Below are 27,569 nucleotides of genomic sequence, written 5' to 3'. Positions count from 1 at the left end.
GATTTTGAATCATTTCAAGGCATCCCATCTCTCCCTGCAAATCGTGGGTTGTGTCTGTGAAGGGGTAAACACCCACCTAAATGTCTGTCAATACCACCACAGTACTTTAGGATTTGCAGTGCTATTGTAGTACAAATTTTACTTGGTATCTCCGATGTTGGATGCAGATCCCGTTCCCCCTCCCACTCCCCCTCCCCACTCGTTGTGGGGTGTCTGTCAGGGGGAAACCACCCACTAAAATGTCTGGTATTACCATCACAGCATTCTAGGATATGAATTTTACTTGGTATCTCCAATGTTGGATGAAGATCCTGTCTCCCACTCCCCCTCCCCCTACCCCCGACTCTTTCTGGGGTGTCTGTCGGGGGAAACCACCCACTAAAATGTCTGTCATTACCACCACAATATTCTAGGATGTACAGTGCTATTTTAGTGTAAATTTTACTCGGTATCTCCTAAGTTGTATCTAGATCCAGTTAACCGTCCCCTTTTCAGTGCGTCTGTCAGGGGGAACCCACCCTCCAAAATGTCTGTCACTGGTCATTCTGTAATCAGTAGAGTATGCGATATATATATTAGTTTCATCTGGTATCTCATATATTGGATCTAGACCCAAAATCTAACAAGCAATTAGTGGTGCTTGTTAAGTAAACCACCATATATTTTGGCAGACGGTCAGTTTCACAGTTTATAAGTCTACTCCTAAATACCAGTAGGGGTTACAGTCGGTATCTCGATCGTTGTATCTCAATGGTCCGGGCTGCCGGTCTATTTGCTAGAACTTCATTCTTCTTAAACCTATTGTGAGGAATGCCTCTCACAACGATTTTATTTTCTAATGTTTTTGTGTATTCACTTGTTTCCATGCTATTTGTCTTTTATTATAGTTATTAGTGTCTGTCTCATAAGATATTATTGATTGATTTTCACTACGTATTGCCGTCTGTCAGGTAATCGACAGACAGGAACTATGTTACTGTATTTGTATTCATGTGAAAACCAAATATATTCGCATGCCCATATATTTTGTAAAGATATGTACGTCTACATTGCATGACATAATAAGGGTGAAAGAACCACATCTATTCGAGAATGACACTTAACATTATATTACCTGATTTTGCTATGTTCTAGTACGTAGTATCTGTGGTGCGGTTAGCACTGAAAAGATGGTTTTACACAAAGACGATTTTTTTTTTACATAAACGTCAGTAGACGTTTTAGTAACGAAGTATAATTACTGTTTTAGTTTATGATAATTCATTTGTCTTTATATATATGAAATTGTCTTGGTGAATGTATTGCGCATATTACGTATGGTAAGAGTTGGTGTCATATGGGTCTTGTTTGTGCCTCTCGCCAGAGAAGCCATTAGGAGAGGTCAAAAGATCAGGAGGGGAAAGGAAGGGTAGTAGTTCGCCCCTCTGAACGCTCCTTTGTGTGCCCCTCTAGGAGTGTGTTTGCGTATTTGCGTAGTACACTGTATGGGCATGATATCGCCCAAAATTGTATTGACACACACCACCAATTAATTCACTACATTTAATAAATATGTTGAAGTTGCACACTATTATATTTAGAATTTATTTTTGACAAAGAACTTGATCATTATTGTAAAGTTTTTTATGTTCATGAAAACCTTGTAAGTCAGTTCTGCATTCGAGGTAATTGTATAACTTGTCTCTTTTTCCCCAACAAAACCCGAATGCAGGACGGAACGGACAGCTTCTTGGCTCAACTTTTGAGGTGACCTGTTATCTAGAGTTGTGTAGTGATGTGTGTGTGAATTTAGAAAGGGCGATTGCCCTGATTCTTTGAATTTTGTCGTAATTTGTTTCATTTGAGTGCCATTGATTTACAATTCCCTTTGAGTGATTAATTTCATTTTGTCACTTATACGTTATTACTCTTTGATATTGTTTTTAACTTTTAGTTATTAAATTAATTTTAACTTTACATTTATCAAATGCGTTTCAATATCCCTCGATTTTATTTCATTTTTCCTATGTTTCAGTTTTGTGGATGGTGAATATAAATTGATCTGATGAACCTTTATTGTGTTCATACTTTAAGGTTATGCAAATAACTTTTAGAAACGAGATAACACAGCAGTCCTCTAAGGTCTGAAAATCAACCCGTGAGTAATCGCAACATTTAGAGAGAGAGGCACGTACCTCTCGTCGTATCTCGTGTAGCCATTTATGATCTGAGTTCATGTCTACAAGGACTGCTCAGTAAGTTAAAGTACTTAATTGTGCTACTATTCATTAATGATATTGGTGTGTTATCCTCGTTAATAATGAATTGGGTTGAGAGATATCTCCCCGTAATTTAGAAACCGCAAAGGGATTTTTGTGGAGTTGTTACGTAAGGCTTTTAGCGGTTTTTGACCAAGTAACAACGTTAAGCATATAATACAGTCCACTATAAGTCCATCTTTTTCGCCACACCTATGTTTATGAGTTACTTTGCAGAAGACTGTCTATCTTCGATTTTTGTGCTTATTTCATTAATATTCTCGCACTGTAGTATTTTATCTTGTATTATAGTATTGCGTCCTGAAAACTGTTTATTGCAAGAATCATATAAAGGCATAACACGAAAATAAGGATAAAATTATTAGATTTTCTTCGACGTAAATCTTGGAATGAGAACAACAGTCTTCGTAAAGCTTAATTAGCGACCCCCGCCCCCTTACACTGAACGATTGTATAAACGATTGTCTGAACGATTATCGTTATCGGAAAATATAGGTACACACCATTCAGACAGTATGAACGATCTCCGCACGGACCGCACCGATTTCAGCAATCGGTATTCAGTCTGAACAAAGATTTTGTCTGGGGAAGACATGTCATCATCGCTAGAAGAGACGCATGCGATAGCTTTATCGGCAGACAAACAAATACATTGAACGACCTGTGTATGGCAGACATAGTCGCAAGCCAGCAACCTGGTCGTGACAGATTCCCGCTGGGGTCGTTCAGACTACGAAACTCCGCCCACTTTTGCCTTCAGACAAGCCCATACACAATGTTTTATGCAAACGATGCAGACAATTGTTCAGTGTATTGGCCCGCTAACAGTCCAAAACTGCCACGTCATAATTTTCAGCAGTTTAAAAGCAAAGTCGTCTAATGTTAGCAAACCCAACAGACTGAAATAAGATGAATGAATTCGATGGACGTAAATGCTGATCATTATTAACAAGGAGGGGCCTTCTTTAAAGCACTTATACCTTATGGGTCTAAAGTTTGAGCCAATTTCATAAAAAATAATGAAGGTGACTATATGTTTGTAATTTGTTCAGCAGGAAGAAGAAAGATGCCTGATATAACTACACGCACCCATATATATAATACTATATTATCCTCGTTCTTAGACTTAAAGGTTTTGTTCTATATATCAAATCAATATTCATAAATAATAAGAAACTTGATGTTCGACCACGGAGCGGCAGTAAGAATGTGTATAAAATAGGCCCATGTACCAAACTTGATGATTTCCCTGAGAGAGAGAGAGAGAGAGAGAGAGAGAGAGAGAGAGAGAGAGAGAGAGAGAGAGACGACTATTCCAACGTATCTCGCCATTATTCGGTCAGCAAGCATACGTAAGTGGCAACTTATCGTCCCACTTTTCTCGTTATCTGGTCTCACCACGAGTGGGAGACGAAAAAGTGGCGTCACTGACGGATGTGACGTCACTGGGTACATTTGTGCTGTTTGTTGAAGCTGGGTAAAAAAGACAGGCGTTTCGTAAAAATACAAAGTATTTGGATGATCCTCAAATTAAAGCTTTATGATATGATCAAAATTAAATATTTTAACTAGAATTTTGTTGCATTATCAAACGGATAAAACATGTGATACATCGACACCAGTGAACACACCCAAATATCGCTCGTGTTATCAAGCTGAACCTTATCGATTGTTTACGTAAATGGGCATTTTCCTTCCTTCGAGGAGCATACTTAAACGTATTTAATCTAACACTTTACTAGATATTATGGTAGATATATTATTTCATTAAATTGTTTATCGTTTCGAACGGTATGAATGGGTGACTGTTGCCATTCATTGAGCCCCATTTTTCGGAGGCCAATAGGAGAGGCCCAACACCATTTCACCTACCATTAAATTATTGCAGTTACCTAGGTAACTGAGGTTGTTGAAAGGTTCATTTTAAGCTCTGGATGGTTTTAATGTTCACAAATATCTCTATTTTCACATCGCCCTTTGTTAAAAGTCAATGAAAAGAAGATTCTAGACTGATATCTAAGAATGGGAATAACGTGAAGCAATAGTAGCGAAAATTTGCTATTTTCGCTTCCCTTCGTAATACTGGCCGTTCGAAAATGGAGGAATGTGTCGTTTTCAATCCTTAAATTACTCGTAGGTCGATTTAGGTGGATGCACGTGTCTGTTGTCTTTTGCAAAGCATCACATATACTTCAAGAATAGACATTCCAATTGCCAATGCGACTTTGGACAGTGTTTTAAATTGATATTTGCTAACCATTTTCAGTTAGGCCTAATTGTCCTGCTTGGTATTAATAGGCTTAAGTACTAATGTTTCTGTAATAGTAGTTTGCGTTATATGAAGGTAAATTGGATATACACAAAACTGTATTATATTTAGATGGCGTCTTTTGAAACTTATTCTCTTGATTTAGATAGCATAGATGGATGACATTTTTATTGGTTGGGATCAGATTTGAGGGGACACGAAAATTCTGAACTTTCAGCTTTGAAATATTTCACTCTAAGAGAGTATACAAGACATTTTCAAGCATTCAATCCACCTCTTGGGATTTTTTTTTTTTTTTTAAGTAAGAGCCTCTTCTCTCCTTCCATCTAGCTAACAACTTTGAATCATACACCTTCCTTTCCACAAACCTGGGCCATCTCAAAATACGCTGATATCCCCTTTCCTAGACCTATACACTTTCGAACTCGAGTACAAACACACGCACATGCATATATATATATTTATATATCTATATATATATATATATATAATAATATATATATAGTATATATATATATATATATATATATATAGATATATATATATATATATATGTGTGTGTGTGTGTATGTGTGTGTGTGTGTGTGTGTGTGTGTGTACGAGCTCGAAAGTGTATAGGTCTAGGAAGGGGAAATATCAGAGTATTTTGAGATGATTCGGGCTTGTGAAAAGGTAGGTGTATGATTCAAAGGTGTTAACTAGATGGAAGGAAGAGAAGACGGTAAAAAAAGAAAGAAAAAAAAAGTCCCATGAGAGGTGGATTAAAATCGATTCTGGAATGGAAGAACTTGAGTGATGAGGAATCAAAGCAGAGCACTAGAGAGAAGTAAATGGTATAGGCCTAGTCTGTATTTGGTATACTACAGATGATCGAGCGTTCTGTGTATGTGTGTGTGTGTGTGTGTGTGTGTGTGTAGCTACTATTCTTTTTGGTGGTTTTGGTTTTTCGTATTCAAGAGGCTCATTCATAATTCACAAAGTCAAGTATGAGTGAAGTAGGACCCTTTTTCTTCTTCTTCTTTTTTTTTACCACCACTGGAGCTGCAATAGCTTTGAGTAGCCTATATATATACTATGTATGTGTGTGTGTGTGTGTGTATGTTCTTCAAAACCCAGTTATCAAGTTTGTATTCACTGAACTATGAAGTGTATCATCAAACAATTCTCAAAAAGTTACTACTGCTTTTTTTAAATGTCTTATTCGAAATTCCTTTAGCTGTGAACTTTGTATTTTTTCCTAAAACATCGATACTTGGCTTCTGAGTATTCTTTTTATCGATATCACTATTATTATTATAATTATTAATCATTACATAAGCATACATCGACATTTTCCCATCTCGCTACTATTTTGGCGCAACGGCTACAGATTGGCAACGCTGCCTCGACTTCCTGGCCCCGGAGTTGTTGTCGGAGATCGAAGAAGAAGACGTTGCGCAGTATTAACCCCAAACGTTTAAGTATTAAACCTGCTTATTCAACTTTGCTTCATTTAAAGTGAATATTTAGTGAAAATCGCGAAAATCTTCGCATTTGGGTTAGTGAGGAAAGTGCATTACTTCGTTAGGCTGTAGGATAAGTTAGGTGGATCCTAGAGGACAATAAGGGGAGGCCCAAAAGGGGGGTTTGAGGTTAAGCTGGAGTAGGTAGTAGATCCTAGGACTAAGCTGCCGTGCCCTACTAGGTAGGTATTGGGTCTAGGCACGCCGTCTTAAGTCTGTTCAGGGCACAGAGTCCTAGGGTTAAGTCTGTTCAAGGCATGGCGTCCTAAATTGGGTCGGGGCACGGCGTCCCAAGTCAGGGCACAGAGTCCTAAGTCTGTTCAGGGCACGCCTTTCGAAGCCAGGGCACAGAGTCCTAGGGTTAAGTCTGTTTAAGGCACGGCGTACCAAGTCAGGGCACAGAGTCCTACCTAAGTCTGTTCAGGGCACAGAGTCCTAGGGTTAAGTCTGTTTAAGGCACGGCGTACCAAGTCAGGGCACAGAGTCCTACCTAAGTCTGTTCAGGGCACAGAGTCCTAGGGTTAAGTCTGTTCAAGGCATGGCATCCTAAATTGGGTCGGGGCACAGAGTCCTAAGTCTGTTCAGGGCACAGAGTACTAGGGTTAAATCTGTTTAAGGCATGGCGTCTTAAATTGGGTCGGGGCACGGCGTCCCAAGTCAGGGCACAGAGTCCTAAGTCTGTTCAGGGCATGCCGTTCGAAGTCAGGGCACAGAGTTCTAGGGTTAAGTCTGTTCAAGGCATGGCATCCTAAATTGGGTCGGGCATGGCGTCCTAAGTCAGGGCACAGAGTCCTACCTAAGTCTGTTCAGGGCACAGAGTCCTACCTAAGTCTGTTCAGGGCACAGAGTCCTACCTAAGTCTGTTCAGGGCACAGAGTCCTAGGGTTAAGTCTGTTCAAGGCATGGCGTCCTAAATTGGGTCAGGGCACGGTGTCCCAAGTCGGGGCACAGAGTCCTAAGTCTGTTCAGGGCACGCCGTTCGAAGTCAGGGCACAGAGTCCTAGGGCTAAGTCTGTTCAGGGCATGGTGTATTTGATTGGGTCGGGACACGGCATCCTACTAGGCTTAGGGTAAAACACTGCGTGGACTGGCCCAACTCAACGACTATCACGGCTGGCCACCCTCCGAAAAAGTACTTTTAAAGCGTCCTGAGTTCTTGTTGGTGAGAGAAAGAGCCAAAGACCTCTACTCTCCTTTCGAAGTAAGTATTTTCTCCAAAGTTAGAAATTAAGGCCATATTTTAAAGTTTAAACAGGGTAATGATAAGGGTGGCCATGCAGTACAAACTTCACCAAAACGCTTTCGAAATTTTCACTTACAACTCTAAATATTTAGAAGACTGACGCCATCTTGATGTTTGCAGAGTCGCTTGTGTCAATAAACTTCCCAATTCCTGTGAGGGCAGAAAGGATAAAAACCACCGATTACAAGGTAAAAATGAATTCAGTTCAAACCATGACCCCAGGAATAAAAAGTTCTATATATACTTTCACTAATATAGGCAACAAAATGTTGTTTCATTGTGCTAATTACAACTGCAATCTTGAATAAGATCAATAAACGTTACATATATATGCTAACACTGTTCAAATGAGTGCTGGGAAAGATGGTGGATTGTCCGTGGTTAGACCGGCCAGCCTGACGATAGCAATCATATTGGATTTCAAAACTGCCTTGAAAACGTATTTTACAAAGAGCGTCACTTGCTTATTTTAGTTCGTATGGGGCTTTCATATATCACATTATGTTGACGAAACTTCAATCTTTTGAATGGTATGCTTAAAGTTGTAATTGTATTCTTGTTTCTCCAGTTAAATATAGAGTGAATAAGACCCTGCCAGCGTGATGACGATAGATCGTCCGCGATTGTTTACCCTAGTCAGGTTAGGGCGTGGCATCCTAAATTGGGTCTGGACATGGCGTTCTACTAGGCTAAGTCAGGTCAGGGCATGACGTCCTACAAAGTCAGGTCAGGGCACAGCGTCCTAAATTGGGTGGCTCAGTCCTGGGGCACAGCATCCTAAGTCTGTTCAGAGCACGGCATCCTAAGTCAGGGCACAGCATCCTACTAATTCAGGTCAGGGCATGGCATTCTACTAAGCCAAGTCAGGTCAGGGTGCGGTGCCCCTAATCAGGTCAGGGCACAGCATCCTAGCTACTATGTCAGGCCAGGGCACCGCATCCTAAGTCAGGGCACTGCGTCCTAAGACAGGGTACAGAGTACTAAGTCAGGTCAGGGCACGGCGTCCTAAGTTAGGGTACAGCGTCCTACTAAGCCTGGTCAGGGCACAGCGTCCTAAATTGGGTCAGGCCACGGCGTCCTTAGCCAAGTCAGGGCACAGCGTCCTAAGCCAAGTCAGGGCACAGCGTCCTAAGCCAAGTCAGGGCACAGCGTCCTAAATTGGGTCGGGGCACGCCGTCCTAAGTCTGGTCAGGGCACAGAGTCCTAAGTCAGGTCAAGATACAGCATTCTAGTAAAGTCAGTATGCAGAGTCGGTGGTCGTGAGTTACTTTGGTAATTGTGGGTGCGGTAGGGGCAAAGTCCCCCCCCACCTTTTCCCTGTTCAGGTGAGGACACATCATCCAAGGTTTGTAAAACTAGGTCTAGTTAGGTCATATTCCCTCAGAAATGCCTACTAGGCCTACAGTAGTACCCCTGACCCCTTACTCTAAGTTCACTCCAACCAATAGTCCCGTTATTCTATGATGATGACTTAGGAATTGTTTTAGGCAGATCTAGGTAATAACTCCGCGTTGGGGATTTCTTTGGAAATTACAGTTTCCTGTGGTATTTGTGTTTGCTTATTAAGAATTTACCATTATTTTTTGGAGGTCGACTGTAATTAACCCTCTGGAGCTAGTACTAAACGCAGCAAAATACACTCGACGCCCCAATCCTTAGTGGATGTCGTATTCGCGGGAACGTACCTTGCAGTCCTTGTGGAGTTATTGCCTAGAATTACCTTGTTTTAACCCTTAGAGTGCATCAGTCTGCATTTGGAATATCTCCCTCTGATTGCGTAAAACTTAAAAGAATTATAAAATAAAATGTAGCAAATGACTTCATGTAACTTTTGCTATGTGAACAGACTCCATATTTCCCATAGATGACATTACTTTTTTCTTAAAAGGTGAAAATACTGACAAATGACAAGTTTTTTTAGAATAATTGCCAAAAACAGCAAAAAAGCATAGGAGGGCATTATATATAATTCTTAACCTAGCATTTTTGTGGGAAGGTAAGTGTAAAGAAAAGGCATGTGGGTTAAATTTGCTATCATCTCTTTATAATAATTCTGTACAAAAATTATTTTTACTTTGGTGAAATAAAATATTTTAAGATTTTGTAGTGTTGAAGGAAAGAATGGCAAAGAACTTGCAATTTAACTTTGGTTGTATAAAATACAACTTTTATTACATGAAAATCATAGAGAGAACAGTATTTAGAGCATATAGAAAAACAAAGAATTTTTTATTTCTTAAATACTTTCATCTATGAGAATCATAGACAAATGAAATAGGAATTTTCATTCAGAAAACCCATAAAACAAAATTTCAACTATTTATTGGTTTTGCATAGCTTATTATATTCACAGGCCTTTTGTACTTGCTTACAGTATGCTTTTGAAGTGTAGCAAAATACACAAAGGTGGCTTGTGCAATGAAGTACCTTCCTGTGAGGCTGTTAGTGGATTCCAGTTTTTTTCATACCAATCAGTTGCCTTTTTGAATAACCTTCCAACAATCCATTTAATACCTGTTCGCTAAAAGTTCATCTGACTTAGTTTTTTTATTAGGAATATGCATACCATAAGTTATTTTTTCATCCACTTAGGCCTCCTCTTTTAACAAAATGCCTTATAACCTGGTACCATTTCTTCTCCCTGTGGCTAAAAATATATCAGACCTGTCCATCCTTCCCTTATATTTATTATAATAAGCTTGAAGGAATGGTTTATGTACATTTCTATCACTTTTTTTTCTTTTTTTTCACCCCTGTCGCACTTGAATCACCAACAGTTGACATATTCACTTTACCTGTGACCTGCCAAGTTTCTGCATCCGTTGTGTTTTCATTATTTGTTCATATTATTGGAAGTTTTCCTTTTTTTCATTTTAACTCTTCCCATAATCCCTAGGCAGACCCTTTTTTATTTACATGAACAGCACCACACCTCTCTCCCTTAGCTTACTAAAAAGCTCTACGTTTGTGTAAAAGTTATCCAGAGAGTATATGGCCTCCCAAGTAATGCTAAGGTAATCATGTAAGTGTTTACATAATAAAAATATGGAATGTTAGTCCTATATATAAAAGACTAAAACTAAAGAGGTCAACCAGATTGCTTGCAGGAATGTGATCAGACTAGAGACGCTAAAGATGACGTATACAATAAGTATGTAGGCTAAGATAACATGCCGTCACCTGTAGTCATTCAATTGTTTATAAACATTAGTCCAAGCTCCCTGCTTGAGACAACTACCCAGACCTATAATTCAAACGGCCTACGTGATCTGTAGGTGTCTCATTTGATTGTGTGTTGCGTATGAAACTATGTCATTTGTATGTATGTTCATATGTTCGAACTACTGTCTGTTCCTTCATAACTTGTAACAGAGATGGTTAGACGAGCAGAAACAGAGTTAGCTATCGTCATTAGAAGACCTGTATCTCTTTACCTAAGCTTATCATGTAGAGAGAACAGAAGTAGCCATCATCATTGGCAGAAGCGATCAAGCTATCGTTATTAGAAGACTTGTACAATCATATCTGATCTTTAGCATGTAAAACTTCAGAAGAATATATATATTTTTATACTTCGTGTTTTCTACAAGAACCTCCTCACCATGAGTTTAACACATCATCGTCATAAACAAGAAGATAATCCCGACTTCGTAAGTGATCTACAAACCCCAAAACACTCCATTGAAGATGGAAGTGCAATACCAACCGACTTAGCGTAAGATTATCGCAAGTCTAACATTACCTCATAGGGCGCCTTATCATACAAGGCACAAGCCCTAATATTGGTGGCAGTGGACCAGAAGAACTCTACAACTTCTCCGAAGAAACATCAGAATAATGAAGTATCATATAAGAACTCTTCAACGACGACGAAAGCAGCAGATTCTTCAAGCAACTTATTTTCATCGTTTAGTGAGCGACTTCAGAAAAACAACAAGAACTCTTTAACGACGACGAAAGCAAGAGATTCTTCAAGCAACTTAGTATCATTGTTATGGAATAACTTCAAAGAACAAAACCGACGTGTCCTTTTCCTACGACAACGCAAGCTTATCTCTCATTAGAATCATTCAAGAAAACATCGTTAGTGAGCGTTTCCGGCACTCCAAGAAACAAACCGAACGCGTCTGCAGCATCGGATCTTTCAAGGGCTCGAATCATCGAAACAACGCGCACGGGGGAAACTGAAGCCAAACCAGGTCATCCGCTAAATAGAGAAGGAGGACCAAGGCCGTGTGTCGTTATCGGAACACCGTGACTTCCCAAAAAAACAAGCTAAGTACAATTTTTTATCATTTGGAGTAACATTGAGTGTTTCCTTTGCAGGTCGAATTTCATTATTCCTGTGGCTGAAGTTACGAGACATTCTTAATCTTACTTTTTTACAGAAATTATCTACATCATTGAGATTTCGCTACTACGAGTTTTTTTATCTTTGAGTGTCTGTTTCCAGAAGTTCTACTGAAATATCATAATCATGTACTATGTTAATTTTATCATTTTGGGTGATTATTAATCCCTTACGTAACAAATCATATTAAACAGTGAATATGCGTTTACGCAGTGGACGTCTGTATTTATACAGATGCATGGATAGGGTCGTTAAGCACCGTAGTGATTAGAAAACACACAAAAAACAAGTGGAACACCCGTACAAATCTATATAAATTAGAGGTAACACTATTTCGGGTCATGACAATAAATGCTCCTTTGCAAAGTCCCGCTCGCAGTTTTAGCCTTGAGTTTTTTTAGTTATATAAAATATCGAACCTCAATGACTCAACTTAACTTTAAAAATATGGCTGGATTGCAAGGAATAACATGTCTGTAAAAAACTTTCATCAGGCTAAATGCACTGACCAGGATCCCTCACTATTTCAAATTTTAGCAAAGGATGAAGTACAAACAGTTAATATTGAATGCAGTAGTGATAACTTGTCTTATTAGTAATCGCTCAGTTCCTAATAGTTCGTCATTCATTGCTTTATACGTAACCAGCAACATAATGCTAAAAACACACAATACGTTGCCGATAGTAATAAAGAGAAGGATCCTAATTATTACAAAAAGAAATAGAAACAGTAGCCCGTTCAGAATCAAACAAGCAAACTTGGTTACTGTGTCACCTAGTCAAGCGGTCAAGTTTAGTTAAATCTGCCGAGTGTTCAAAGCATAGCAAATTCCACACAATAGGCGACTCTAGCAGAGTGGGGAAAAGCGATGTTGGTTCATACATGCCAATATCTTTTTGAATTAAAAAGGATTTTTCCTATGAAACACACGACCGTATAAGGTAATCAGAGCAGGTTTTCGTTTTTTTTTTAATACGTAAGTTATTATAAGTAGTGGTGGATAAAGCCCGACTGTACGCGCCGTAAAAAGTAAAAATTAGAATATCTTGTTTATTCCTTTAGTACACGTAATACCCTGTATTTACGGACTCACCGTCTGTTGTTCGAACTTCCCTAATGAGAAGTCCGGATAAGCGAGCGCTTACAGATACCTCTATAGTTATAAAAAACATTGATCTGTATCTAGTGTAATTGTAAGATCCATCTAGGGGTATACAAAATATTATCTTACATCCTGCAAAATAAGGCGTGTTTATCAAAGGAAAATCCTATAAACCTTCAAACATATTAAAATCCGTTTGAACAAAAATGAGACAGTTAATCAAATAATAACTTATATAAAAGAACAAATCATTTGTCTCATAAATCGTAACATTGTTCAAATGACCCAACAGAATTCTCCCACAACCGCAGACGCACTTTGCACGCAAAATCTCGAGAAGCATGCACCCTCGAATGTCTTAGTGCGTGTAAAAAGACTTTGCTGGGAAATGAAATTTTAATCCTTCCCGACACTCTGAAATATAACGATTTCCGCGAACAAAGCCCTAGACACGGTTGACTAACAGCAACAAGTTAATATAGTAATCCACAAAAACCTATACATATAAATATCGCATTTTTTTTATTGTTGCTAATTTTTAATCCCGCCCAACCAGTCGTAGATGAATCTCTCTGATAATCTATCTAAAGTAATATCCGTAAAGTCATTCAAGCAGAGGTGATTCAGCAGAAATTTTTTTTTATCTTTTACCTGAATACCAGGAAGTTTCTCCACTGGCGAGTGATCTCTGGAAAAAACGGATGTAATTTAACACAAAACACGGTCTAAGGACAAACATAAAGCTATTTACGTACCTTCCTATAGATTCTCAATGAAATTTCAAAATAGAGATAAATGACGAAGTTGAAAAATGTTAGTAATAGGAATCTATTATATAAATGATCATAAATAACAGAATCTGAATATATCTTTGCGTGTACGCAATAGGAATCTATTTAAAGTGCACATATATCATAATTATATGAATCCATATACAAATGTATAAACAAATCAGGTAGCCTATAATCAATCTGTTACCTTTTATCTTACCAATATCTGCAGTTATTTATGAGTTAGTATATGAATTAATGAATCAGATATATAACAGTTAGCATAAAAATCAACGAATCAATCAGCATAACATTAATAATTTTATCAATTCATATATGAAATTTTTTATCAGTTAAAATATGATTTTTATCATGTTAATCTTCATTCTATGCAATTATCAGAGTACATTAGTATTTTCTGTAGCATATGTATCTTAATGAGATGGAGTGAAAAACTGTATCATTATATATCACGTGATCACTATTATTTACCAATATCATTGTTTTATATTTTATTACTTGAATCAATTCATGTACACCATGAATTTTTATTTACTTATATATATATATATATATTATATATATATATATATATATATATATATATATATATATATATATATATATATATATATATATATATATATATATATATATATATATATATATATATATATATATATATATATCGTATATATATTCACATAGTGTCTGTATCACACTCCTATAAGTCAAATGCAAGTCAAGTTTGAGTAATATTCAGTAGTTGGTTTTGGAAGCTGACCGAGCTGATGTAAGTGTTTACATAATAAAAATATGGAATGTTAGTCCATATATATTAAAGACTAAAACTAAAGAGGTCAACCAGATTGCTTGCAGGAATGTGATCAGACTAGAGACGCTAAAGATGACGTATACAATAAGTATGTAGGCTAAGATAACATGCCGTCACCTGTAGTCATTCAATTGTTTATAAACATTAGTCCAAGCTCCCTGCTTGAGACAACTACCCCGACCTATAATTCAAATGGCCTACGTGATCTGTAGCGTGTCTCATTTTGATTGTGTGTTCGTATGAAACTATGTCATTTGTATGTATGTTCATATGTTCGAACTACTGCCTGTTCCTTCATAACTTGGTAGACGAGCAGAACAGAGTTAGCTATCGTCATTAGAAGACCTGTATCTCTTTACCTAAGCTTTATCATGTAGAGAGAACAGAAGTAGCCATCATCATTGGCAGAAGCGATCAAGCTATCGTTATTAGAAGACTTGTACAATCATATCTGATCTTCAGCATGTAAAACTTCAGAAGAATATATATATTTTTATACTTCGTGTTTTCTACAAGAACCTCCTCACCATGAGTTTAACACATCATCGTCATAAACAAGAAGATAATCCCGACTTCGTAAGTGATCTACAAAACCCAAAACACTCCATTGAAGATGGAAGTGCAATACCAACCGACTTAGCGTACCAAAGCTAGAAAAATATTTTACAGAGCGAATGTAGAGAGTACATGGAATAAAGAAACAAGAAAATCGTTGCCCTCCCTTTTATGCCTAAAATGAAACAAATCACTTCAAAAATGAAAGAAAGTCAATATAAATTTGTATATACCTTTGATAATACCTTAAAAAACAAAGTATGTAAAAATAAATTGGAAGGAGAAGACAGTAATACAGATGATGCAGCCGGGGTATACATAATCAATTGCAATAATTGTGGAGACAGATATGTGGGGAATCAGGTAGGGGAATAAGGACTAGAGTCCAAGAACATAGAAGGGCAGTACAGCTTAACTCTCAGGGGAGTGCTATAGCTAGACATTGTTGGGAAAATGACCATAGGATGGATTTCAAAAACAGTAGACTTATATACAAAAGCAACAAAATTAGTCACAGGAGGGTAGTAGAAGGTGCGCTTATCAGAGAGATCAAAGTAATTGAAGGAAACAAAGGTTTTACCTCAGAAGATCCCATAAGCCGAGCTTTGATATTAAAAGAAGCTAAGATTGACCCTGCTGACCTGGAGATTAGGTTTCCTGCCCAACAGACTTACGGTGACCACACCCTTACCACAAGGGTGAATCCCATTGCCCATCACTCAGGATATCAGAGCGACAAGAGGGGATTGGCAACTCTCAAGAAAACCAGAACAGCCATCGCATAAATGACAGCACAACGAGAAGAAGTTGCCAGAAGACTGCTGGGCCTTGACCCAGGCTAACATCCAACATCTCTTGAGAATGGGCCACAGAAGGGCCTGAAAGTACTCGAGTGTGGAGTAAAACTAAATGTAAATACTTAGAAGTAAACAAGTTACAAATTGAATTTGTGGGTTTCTTTTTCAATCTTCAGAAGAAAACTGAAAGAAGTTTTTGTTTGGTTGATCGCAAGTCTAACATTACCTCATAGGGCGCCTTATCATACAAGGCACAAGCCCTAATAATCACAGTACCTAACCCACCTTCAGTAGGGTGTTCATTAACTGTTTCCTTACCTTTATATACATTGAAATGTATAAGGTATCTAATTGTGGCATCACAAAGGTACCAAAGTTTTATCCCCATCTTGTTGGTTTGGAAGATAAATATGTCCTGTTTGATATATAACCTGCTTTTGAATTTCAGCATAGTCTCATCAATAGCTATTTCTTTATTAGTTCTGTAAATTTTTTGTATACAAATTTTGAATAATATGTAGAACTGCCCCCCCAATATAAAGTTTATCATTACTTTTGTGTACTTCTTTGTCTGCAAAATGCAAAAAAGTTTGTATCAATTGCTACCTGTCTCTAACACCTCATTTAAACCTGATGTCCTTGGTAACCAAAAGGAATCTGCAAAGTTTGATGCTAAAGTTGCTGGATTAAATATTTCTAAGTGAAACCATTTCAAAAAAAATATCCATGGGAAGTAAGATTTTCTATGTCCTCTGCACCAGAAGTCCCTGTAAAATCTGTAATTCTATCTAATATTTTGGGGTTGACTGAAACAACACCATCTACCTTATGCCACTATATAGTACTTTGGCAAATAAAAGAAAATGGACCAGTAATTTCAAGAGTAAACATTTCTCTATGATGGTTAACTGGAATTGGCGCTTGCTCTTTCACTATAATTGCCTCGTCGTTTACAGGCAACAGAGGCGCTCAGATGGTTAACAGAAAACAATGGGTAGTATTGTGAGAAAAGGAAGGGAATCTATATGAGCTAGACCTACTCTAACCTAACTTTGGCTTTGACAGAAGTGGATGTACATAATTTTATTTGATAACAAAAACAATGTGTAATTAAAGCTGTCGGAAGGTGAAAACGTCCATGGTTAGGTCTGGTTAGAGTAATCCAGGTTCATCGACTGGGTGTTAGTCCACAAGTGTTTAGAGTATGTAGGTCAGACATTGGCCTAGGGCCCAGGGTAAAACTGCAGTATATTTGTGCAGCAGAAATTTCAGAGGGAGTTCAACGTAAACTAACTTTTCATAACTTTGCTTCACGTCTTTGTTTGCTTCTTACCTGGCCAGGGGCTCTTCCCCCCCACAAAAAGAAAGCCATTACCCTTCGTTCTGTAAATTAGTCCTACCCGAATGAACAAGTTATTAAGTACATTTCCTGTAATGATACTTTTCTTGGGTGCGGTAAAAAAAAAATAAAAACCAGGATGGTGTGGATGGTTGCCCATGAAACAGGTGGCTCCTTTGATTTGTTTTTAAAGAAGCAACTGTTTAAAGGCTGTCATCCATCTAATGGCTATTGTGCATGCATAGTTTCTTACATTTGACCTGTGAGAACCGTTGCTCTAGTTCGCCGACCTTTTTGTGACTTTTGGTAGCCATTGAATGCACTGGTTGTTCCAAATTAACCTTTGATATTCTTCAATTCAATTTCAAGCCTATCCAGCCAGTCATATGCCTCTTGTCATAATCATAAATGATTTGTTGAAGGTGCACCAACCTGCTGTAGAAGTTGCTCCTTTGAATCATGGCTGTGAGGGAATTGGTATGACGCCTTTTAACTCCAATCCTGAGGTGATAGGTGTCAAAGTTGTTAGAATTTGCATTGATCATGAATTGTTATTGACTTGTTAACGTCACACAAATCCTATATCCTGTCACAATTAGTAATAGCCTCACTGCCCAGTTCCCTAGGAACGGTCTTGTACAATCCTCTTGCCTTTTTTTTTTTTTTTTTTTTTTTTCTTTTTTTTTTGATAGAATATATATGGCATACAACAAAAATAGGATGATTTTAATCTTCATACCGTCCTATTAAGTGGCGCTTTGTTAACCATCTATTGTCCAGAAGAGTGCCAGGTGTTTGCAGGTTTTGATTTGTAGGAATATAGCCTTTTGCTAATTCTCTTAGCTGTTAATGTAACCAACAGTAAGCACCTAGGTTAGGGTAATGTATTTAACATTATCCTAGCAAGCTACTAGACTGTTAGCTCCTCAACAAAGAAGCCTAGGCTAGGGTACTGTATCCGAAACTCTAGAAGGCTACAACTACTCAACGTACTAGACATTACAAAATGGCTTATAATACTTCCCAAAATGATGTTAAAAATATGTATACGTATGTAAATGGAAATATTAAACTAGAAAAACTTTGAATATGAAGGGCTAAAATATGAATCATCTCTGCAACAGTTCTTAATGAAATGGGAACTGCTTTGTTATTCAAGAAAAAAAACTTTCGCAACTCATTTCATGTTATGTGCGGGGTGAATATTGAACTGTTTATATGGGCTCTTGGAAAATGTTACCAGCTGTTTGTCACGTTGATAAGGAAGAGGTAGGGGGTTTGGTTAATCAAGAGCGTTAGAGTGGCCACTGATAACATCATATGCTGGATCAACCTCAGTTCTGCCACTCGCTCTCTAAACTGTGGTTACTGTTCTGTGCCGTACTGTGTACAGTAATCAGTTGTGCAGTGTGGAAGCTGTCACTATTTTTGTATTATCAAGGCATTTACTCTTATGAATTGTAACTACCCATGCGTGTAAGCTTTTCCAAGGAATAGTGAATTTGATAGTGATATTTGTGAGTACAGTAGTGCCTCAGGTTAACGAAATTAATCCATTCCGAAGCGGCCTACGTAACCTAATTTTTTCGTATCTAGAACTACATACATTTTATACATGTAAATTGACTAATTCGTTCCAAGCTCTACAAAAACACCACAGTAAATTTTATAATAGAGCTCAATTGACCAATAAACAATGAAATACAACAATTTGGTCCATTCAATACCTAACCTAACTATGACTGTACCTGTAAATATAGTGTATTAATGTACAGGGTACAAGAAATACTGTATGTTACATGTACGTACGTATGTAGTAAAATGTGGAACCTTACCTTCCGAGTAAGGCGATGTCCGAAAGTGGTGACAGAGGAGGAGGACAAATGGCAGAAAACATGAACACTTAACTTTATGAAACACATTAAAAAAATGGCAGAAAACATTAACACTAAACTTTACAAAACACATTAACAAATGGCAGAAAACATTAACACTTCTTGGTTATCTCCATCTTCGTCTCCATAGAAAGCATCCTCTTCTTTCCGTGAACTTCAGCAACATTCTTGGGACCCATGGCTAATAACATAAGTAATTGAGTTCACACAACACGATAAAGTAACTTACAGTACAACGAAAGCAAAATCACTGACACGAATTCACGTTAACAAACAAAATGTATGTAAACAATTTATGTAAACGAACGAATTCCAGATGATTACGATAATGCTGCCACAAAAAATGGTCAAGGAATGCCTTTACATAGAGGCATGATGGGATAGATGCTGACCAACAGGAGAACAGGATCTTACAGCAGAGACTAGCATCAGGAACCAATGGGAGAGCGGGAGAATGTGGCGAGTCTACTGAGTTTTAAAATTGTTCTCGGCGGCCTGGGCGAATCTCGGTTTACAGTACATACACCCTTTTGCAACCTGAATTATTTTCGTACACAGAAGCAAAAAAATCTTTGTCTTTGCTTTCGTAACCTGGATTTTTTGTACGTAGGGACTTTCATATGTAGAGGTTCCACTGTATAAAGAGTCACAGATATATATGGCATCTTCATTTATTGTAAATAAGAGAGAGTGAATGTAATCTCATTGTCATCTTAAAACTATAGTGCATATTGTGAAGAAGGCTCTTGTTTGCTTGGTGTTCAGGAATGCAGTCCGCAGGGTAAGCAAGGTGCGATGCATTACCACCCTAAAGGAGTTCTCTCTGTAATAACTTAACATTTTCATCTTCAGTGGACCCCCTGTATTCGCGTTCTCGACATTCATCGACTCGTGTATTCGCGGATTTCTCAAGGGAACATATCTACCCATTATTCGCGGGAAATTCATGTTTTCGCTGTATTTTTCTATGAGAAATATCCACTAATTCCTTTTTTTTTCATTTTTTTTTTTCAATTTCATCATAAAATGCACTTTTTTTTTTATAAAACTTAAAAAAACAGGTATTAAAATTTAGTTTTTCTTCGAGTTTTAACTAACAAAATAGGCAGTTTTAAACATTTTAATAGGGGTTTTAACTATTCGCAGGGTGGGTGGGATATCTGGTACGCACCCCCTGTGAATACGGAGGGAATACTGTATTTGTTTATTAATTTTTTATTTATATTTTCTTGTCATTTGTAATATTTTGTAAAAGTTGGAGGAGAATATGTCCGTGTAACATTGTCTTTCTGTCTTTTCAGGAATTTAGCATGGCTTATTACAGGGAATATGAAGATTATAGTAACCAGAGAGAATATGATGACCGCAGAGGTTATGATAAAAACAGAGGTTATGATAATCGCAGAGATAGTAACAACAGAGGTGCTGGTCATAGGAGTCCTCATCGAAAAATGATGTCAAGGGTAAGCTGTTTGTCTGAGGTTTTTCTTATAGTTTTTCCATGCTGGCTGTCGGTTGTAGTGCTGCAGTGTTCCTCATGGGGCGCACTGTAGGCATCGCCAAAGGTTCTCTGCAGTATCCCTTCTGTCCCTAGCTGCAACCCCTTTCATCCCTTTTACTGCATCTCCATTGATATTCTCTTCTTCCATCTTAAACCTTTCAGACCTTTATACTACTTATCCTCAATTTCCCTTTGTGATGAACGACCTCTTAGGTCCCAGCGTTTGGCCTTAGGTCTCAATTGTATATTCTGTCCTTATTCTATAATTTTGGCCAATGTTAGAGAGAGGTGTATGACAGAAGCCTTCCTTCTCCCAGAGAGCCTTGTCATTCTGTGCCTAGATCACCACTCATAAAGTCATGGATTGCTGAAGTATGTGATTTTCTGTCCTCTGCGAGAAGCCTAGGAATTCTGTCCCGCAATCCATTGATCAGTAAGTGATTTTATCACTCCCTGTTTCAGGCATTTCTCTGCTACCAAACTACATGTCCCCCTTCTCAACTCTGAGTGAGTGGTTATGGTAAAGACTATGAAAATTAAGTTTTTGCAAACTAATGGTGTACAGGTATAAAGCAGTGGAACAGTTCACGAATTTGTATTTAATGATCAGCTAGTAGTATATTTACAAGAATGCATTCCCTTCCAAAGCATGGCATGTTTGTAATTCTGATGTTATTTTGTTATGTTTGTACAACCTGATACAGTGTGGATAGGTAGGCCTCAAGGGCACAGTGAATCAGTCAGACTGGCTAGCCACTGCTATATATTAGTTTAAGAAACATGTAAGTTTTATTTCTCTCTTCCTATTGATAGAGATAAGAAAATAAAAATAAAAAGGGTGTTGGACTGCAGAGTGGGAAAAGTCCAATGGAAGGGGATGACGAGTGAAATTGGGAATACATCAGCACTGCTTACAGTTTTCTACATGAAGTAGATTGCTGGTAGTATCCTCCTCTTTGCAGTGGGAGAATGTGAATATGTCTGTAATTGAAGTGATTTATTATTCATAAAAAAAAATCTTCCTCCTTTTTTTATCATGCATTGTTTATTTATCATTGCAGGAAAAAGCAAAAAATATTTTAGATGTGGAGGCGAGATTTCGTGACTTCTGGTATCTAGATAATGGAGAAGATAATCGTGACCGGCTTCAGGACGCAATCGGTAAGAAGTTTTGACTTGTACCATTGACATATTGTCTCTTGTTTGTCGATTTTTCTTGCGTTGTATTTTAACACAGATCTCTCACACAAACAATTTATCCCTGATCATCATTGGAATCTCAAAAGTTCAAGCAAGATGCAGCAATGCATTAGTATCCTAAAACAGTTCTCCTTTTATTTTAATCATTTATTTACAATTTTATCTCTGTTTATTAGTATGCTCATTTATATTTTTCTTTTTTAATAACTGATCTCTTCTTTCTGTATTTCCTTTTGCCATATGTTACTTCCAATAAACACCATATCCTTGGCAGTTTGAATTTCTAGTCAGTGGCCCTTGTGGACTTGTTCCTTTTCAATAGGGTTCATCTTCAGAATAATAATAACAATTTTTATAGTTCCCTTTTTCCCTGTTTTATTTCTAAATGGAGAAAAGTTACACAGGAAGTGGAACTCGTCTAACTGGCATCAGCTCTGGATGCTGAATAACCTAAGAGTTAGACACACTTTTCCACACTAGGCAGTAACGGGAACATGCCTTGTACAAAGTCATAAGGCTAGCAAGTACTGTAAGCAATAGCTCCATAGCTGTGATTTCATTTAGCCTACATTACATAAGAAAGAAAAGTTCTGTAGTAGTGGTTTCACTTTCTGGGGAACCAGTGCTGATTGTATTTTGATTATATCAAGAGCAGCAGTATATAGTTCAGTAATTTCTAGGAGAGAAAATCACACAGTCATTACTTAACTTAGTTTTATTTACAATCTACAGCATCATAAAAAAAAACACAAATCTCTGATCCAGAGAAGTCCACAAATCGTGTAAGGAACATGTACTGCTCAATGCCTATTTTTTTTTTTTAATCCACTAGTTACACACACACACATATACACACATATATATACATATACATATATATACACACACATAAGCTACAGTAGCAGCCCCTCACTCCAACATTCAGACGAGATAAAGCTTTTTTTTTCTCAATGTGGTTAACTCAAATATTCCTATGAGGAAACTAGTCTCTTACATCAGTTTTTGAACCATACACTGTATCATTCAAGAGCCAGAATTGTTATAGTTTATTCCTGTAAACCTCATATTCCATCAGGTTACAAGAAATTAGTAATTATAATAGTAGAAAATCTTGCACAAGGAAAAGATCACATATTTGGTACTGATAATTGAGGATTGTGGACCGTTTAATTTACTATTTCCTCATTGTCACATTCGTTTGAGGTTTCTGTGTTTCTGCTATGTATTGTAAAATGATCATTATATGCCTTGCTCTCTTTTTTTCAGATGTTGTATATAACACGGTCCCAGGAAATGATTATGTAATTGATTACATGGAATGCCAGAATAGCTGCCGTTTGAAGGTCAAATGTTTGGTATGTATGTCCCCTTTTTCGTACACCAGAGCATAGAGAATTGAAAGTAGCACCTCGGCTTTTACAGACTTTTGATCAAGGGATGTTGCTTTCTAATAAGTTACGATTTGTTAAGCAACAAAGACCCTATACAGGCAGTCCCCGGGTGACGTCGTTCCAGACTGACAGCGCTGTTAACCTGCCATAAACCAGAGACTGCCTGTACTGTATAGCCTGCACCTGAATATTTCTAGATATCTTGTAGCTGATAGCAATTCCACATAGATCCTGACCTAAGCTAACCTGATCTTTACACTTGACATTCCTTTTGAGAGATTTATCTAAAAATGTACCTTGTAAAATGGTAACATAAAAAAAATAACCAAATTAATGTAGCTGATAAGTACAGAATTCTGCTAAGATAGGATGTTACTATTATTGTCTGGTATTATAGGGGAATCTCTTAATAGTATTTTATATTGGAAATTAATATTTGGTAATGTATATTGGAAATAAATGTGTGTTGTTAGAGATAAATACTCTCAACATTTATAACATGGAAATTTTACACTTCTAGAGAATGTAGCCTGTTGTGAAAGCAGTGTTAATACATTTTTTTTTTTTTTTTTTTTTTTTAGACAAAAATTTGTGTTCTTGTAGGAATGTAAGATACTTTCCATTTTTCCTAGATTTATAAACCCAAGGTGTTGGTCATAATCCCGCCTGTAACCAACCCTCCATTACCTGGCTGTCGAAAGACAGCTAGGCATTTTATCTTGGCTAAAATTCAAATGTGGAACAGGTTGCCAAATCTCCTGGTCTCCAAATGTTTAAGCAAGGAGCAAATTCATTCCTTCACTCTGCAGATGTCTCCTGAATCTCATGTGTCAGTTTTATTTTCTATTCCCTCAAATTTTTGTTTGTCACCTTTGCCTATAACTTTTGTCTCTCCACATGCTGATTTCCCTCAGGTTTACAGTCCGTTGACATTTCCCATAAGGCTTTTCAGCTAAGGATTTAAAGAAAGAGAAAGAAATACATGAGTGGTTGGTTACCCGCAGCCCTTCACTGGCAGTGCCAGATTTAAAAACTTCGTTACCAAGTTTGAGCAACTGGACCAGCTGCCATTGTAGGTATCCATGACAAGGATTTGTATATCTAGGAATAATGCAAGTTGTTTAAACATTCCCCCTATTTCATTGACGTCCGGGTCATAAGTACAATGAATGTATACTGAACTGACTTTTTCTTGTATTTCAGACTTGCAACGTCGAGTTGACAGGCTATGATCCTTTCATTACTCATGAAAAGGGAAAACCACATAAAAAGGTAAATTAACTATTGCATTTTGTATGCTGTACATTGCCACCTCGATAGTATACAGACAACACCCTATTGAAACAAACGAGTCATGTTCCTGATGCCCGTTTGTATGTTGAATTGCTTGCAAGTTCATTACGTTATTCTTCATGCTTATTTTAGTACAGTATGATATAAAATCAATACAGTACATATTGTACATTTTTTCATCATAAAACACAATATGTACACTACATAGTACAGTGCTTTATGTACAGAAAAGGAGTATCAACAAAGTTTTAGTTTCAGGATGCAAAGGGAGCACCCTGAATGCAGTTATGATTTGCGATCCCATTTGTATGTACAGTGAACCCCCCATATTCGCGGACTCATGTATTCGCGGATTTCTCTCTGGAACATACACCTCCATTATTCGCAGAAAAGTCACCCATTCTCTGTATTTTTCCATGAGAAATATCCACAAATTCCAGGGGGGCGGGGGTGGTTATCAGTTTCATCATAAAATGCACTTTTTGGGATAAAACCGGTATATAAACATCTTTAGTTGGTTTTTCTTGAGTTTTAACTAACAAAATAGGCAGGGTCTGGTACCCATCCCCCGCGAATACAGGGAGAACACTGCATCTGAATGTTGGGTAGTTGGGAAGTAGGATGATGTCTGTGTAGTACTGTACACAAGACTTTTATCACACTTATTGTAATGCCCTGTGTGGCTCTAGTGGCCGGGACTTTATTCTTTCAAAACAAGAAAGAAAACTTGAGTCAGTCTCTTGAGTTATTTTTAGATATTTATGTAGTATTTTGTCAATATAATGCACAATGAAGTCACTATATCCTTAGCTAGAAGCAGAAGTATGTTGAGATCTTCAGTAGGCAAAGATATTTGTAGTAAGGAGGACACAGGTCAAGACCTAGAGTAAGGTGAGAGTACAGGCAGAAAGTACAGAAGACAGGGAAGTGTGGAGAGAACTCGCTTAACATTTTTTTTTTTTAATGCTGAAGCAAAATTCCTTTTGAAAGTAAAATTGTCTTTTGTTTTTCTGTGGATACAGGTACGACAGCAGATCATCTGTATCAAGGATCCCAACATAAAAGCAGAGCTGACAAAACAGCCACATAACCTTATGAAAGGAATCTTCGAACCAAATTCATTAGAAGACATGATTGATCACTGCAAAGAAACCATCCTGGGTTTGTATCTCTCTCTCTCTCTCTCTCTCTCTCTCTCTCTCTCTCTCTCTCTCTCTCTCTCTCTCTCTCCTATTACTTGTGACTTCCTTAAAGCTTTATTTTTTAAAGGTAAATCAGCTTTCTTTAACTTTAGAATCTTTTCTGGTAAATCTTTTTAAACAAGTTACAGTAAAGTATTGTGCTGTAAAGTAATGTTCAGCACTTGGTCTTCAAGACCTAAATTTCATAGCCAATCATCTTCTGATTCTTTAACCCCTTGTGGACGGGTAACATACATTTACAGTAGTACCTCAGACTTCGAACTTAATCCGTTCCAGAAGGCTGTTCGAATTATAAAACATATCCCCATAAGAAATAAAGGGAATCAGGATAATTCATTCCAGCCAACCCAAAAAGTCTCCCTTTTCACATTTTTTTTCTATTATTAATGTGTTCAAAAGATTAATTAGGAGTGTAAAGTAATAAAACAGTAAGTTGTATGTACGACTTTCAAACTTTTTGGTGAAAATGGCACACAGCTGGCTGGGGGATGGAGGGAGGAGAGATGGGAACCCTTTGAGGAAACCGAAATGGTCGCAGTTGGTAAAGGTTGATTACAAAATCAGTTTTATTCACATTTTACAAGGATAATTAAAGGAATTGATGTGTGTGTGTGAGAGGGAGAGAATCAGCATGTATGACTGTTGATGTGTTTACACTTAGATTTTCTTTTCTTATTATTACTGTATTGCATTTGATTGTTTTCAGGTTTTACTATTATGTTAAATTTATTATGAAATAACATTTTGCTATGTAAATTGGTACTGCTTTTACGTACATATTATAGTAAAGTTTTTACTGTCTCTTCTTCTCTGCTCAACAATATCACGACGCATGGGAACTTAAAATCATTCATTCATTATTCCTCAAAAATATAAACCCTCCCTCCCCAGTGCCCAAGTAGAAAATCAATTTGTGTTTCACACATTATTGTGTCTTTGTTTCAGTTATAATAAAAAATGATGTCCCTTTGAACGTAGCATCTTCAAATTTTTAATTTTTAATTTTTAAGAAAATAACCAAATAAAATGTTCTGGTCTTCCAGGAGTCCACTTTCTTTATAAGGAAGTGAGAGAAAGGCCGTATTTCACTTGCACACTTTGCCTTAAGAGAAGGGGAGCAAGGTGTCTGCCGTCAGTTCAAACAAGATGTATATATTAGGGCTTGTGCCTTGTATGATAAGGCGCCCTATGAGGTAATGTTAGACTAGCGATAATCTTACGCTAAGTCGGTTGGTATTGCACTTCCATCTTCAATGGAGTGTCTGGGGGTTTGTAGATCATTACGAAGTCGGTATTATCTTGTTGGTTATTACGACGATGTGTTAAAACTCATGGTGAGGAGGTTCTTGTAGAAAACACTAAGTATAAAAAATTATATATTCTTCTGAAGTTTTACATGCTGAAGATCAGATATGATTGTACAAGTCTTCTAATAACGATAGCTTGATCGCTTCTGCCAATGATGATGGCTAATCCTATTCCTCTACATGATAAAGCTTAGGTAAAGAGGTACAGGTCTTCTAATGACGATAGCTAACTCTGTTCTGCTCGTCTACCATCTCTGTTACAAGTATGAAGGAACAGACAGTAGTTCGAACATATGAACATACATACAAATGACATAGTTTCATACGAACACAAAATGAGACACGCTACAGATCACGTAGGCCGTTGGAATTATAGGTCGGGGTAGTTGTCTCAAGCAGGGAGGCTTGGGACTAATGTTTATTTTAACAATTGAATGACTACAGGTGACGGCATGTTATCTTAGCCTACATACTTATTGTATACGTCATCTTTAGCGTCTCTAGTCTGATCACATTCCTGCAAGCAATCTGGTTGACCTCTTTAGTTTTAGACTTTTATATATATGGACTAACATTCCATATTTATATTATGTAAACACTTACATTAGCTCGGTCAGCTACCAAACCAGCTACTGAATATTACTCAACTTGACTTGCATTTGACTTATAGAAGTGTGATACAGACACTATGTGAATAATATATTATAAATATAATATATATTATATTATATCCATATATATATATTATTAGTATATAT

The 27,569-nt window shown here is 37.3% G+C and overlaps 1 protein-coding gene across 1 annotated transcript in view; it reads left to right on the top strand.

Annotated features, from left to right (window-relative positions):
- LOC135200695 (uncharacterized) overlaps positions 1-26,663 on the top strand; it is a 39,191-nt gene extending 12,528 nt beyond the window's left edge. Inside the window, exons 2-7 of the mRNA XM_064229303.1 lie at positions 20,219-20,380; positions 21,480-21,579; positions 22,885-22,973; positions 24,213-24,281; positions 25,325-25,463; positions 26,548-26,663. Of these exons, the coding sequence (XP_064085373.1) occupies positions 20,219-20,380; positions 21,480-21,579; positions 22,885-22,973; positions 24,213-24,281; positions 25,325-25,463; positions 26,548-26,663 (675 nt within the window). The remainder of the gene's footprint in view (positions 1-20,218; positions 20,381-21,479; positions 21,580-22,884; positions 22,974-24,212; positions 24,282-25,324; positions 25,464-26,547) is intronic.
- Positions 26,664-27,569: the final 906 nt, after the last annotated feature.

The sequence above is a fragment of the Macrobrachium nipponense genome, chromosome 27 (assembly GCF_015104395.2).
Source record: "Macrobrachium nipponense isolate FS-2020 chromosome 27, ASM1510439v2, whole genome shotgun sequence".
In the NCBI taxonomy this organism is placed as follows: domain Eukaryota; kingdom Metazoa; phylum Arthropoda; class Malacostraca; order Decapoda; family Palaemonidae; genus Macrobrachium; species Macrobrachium nipponense.
This window is presented reverse-complemented; position numbering and strand designations above follow the sequence as displayed.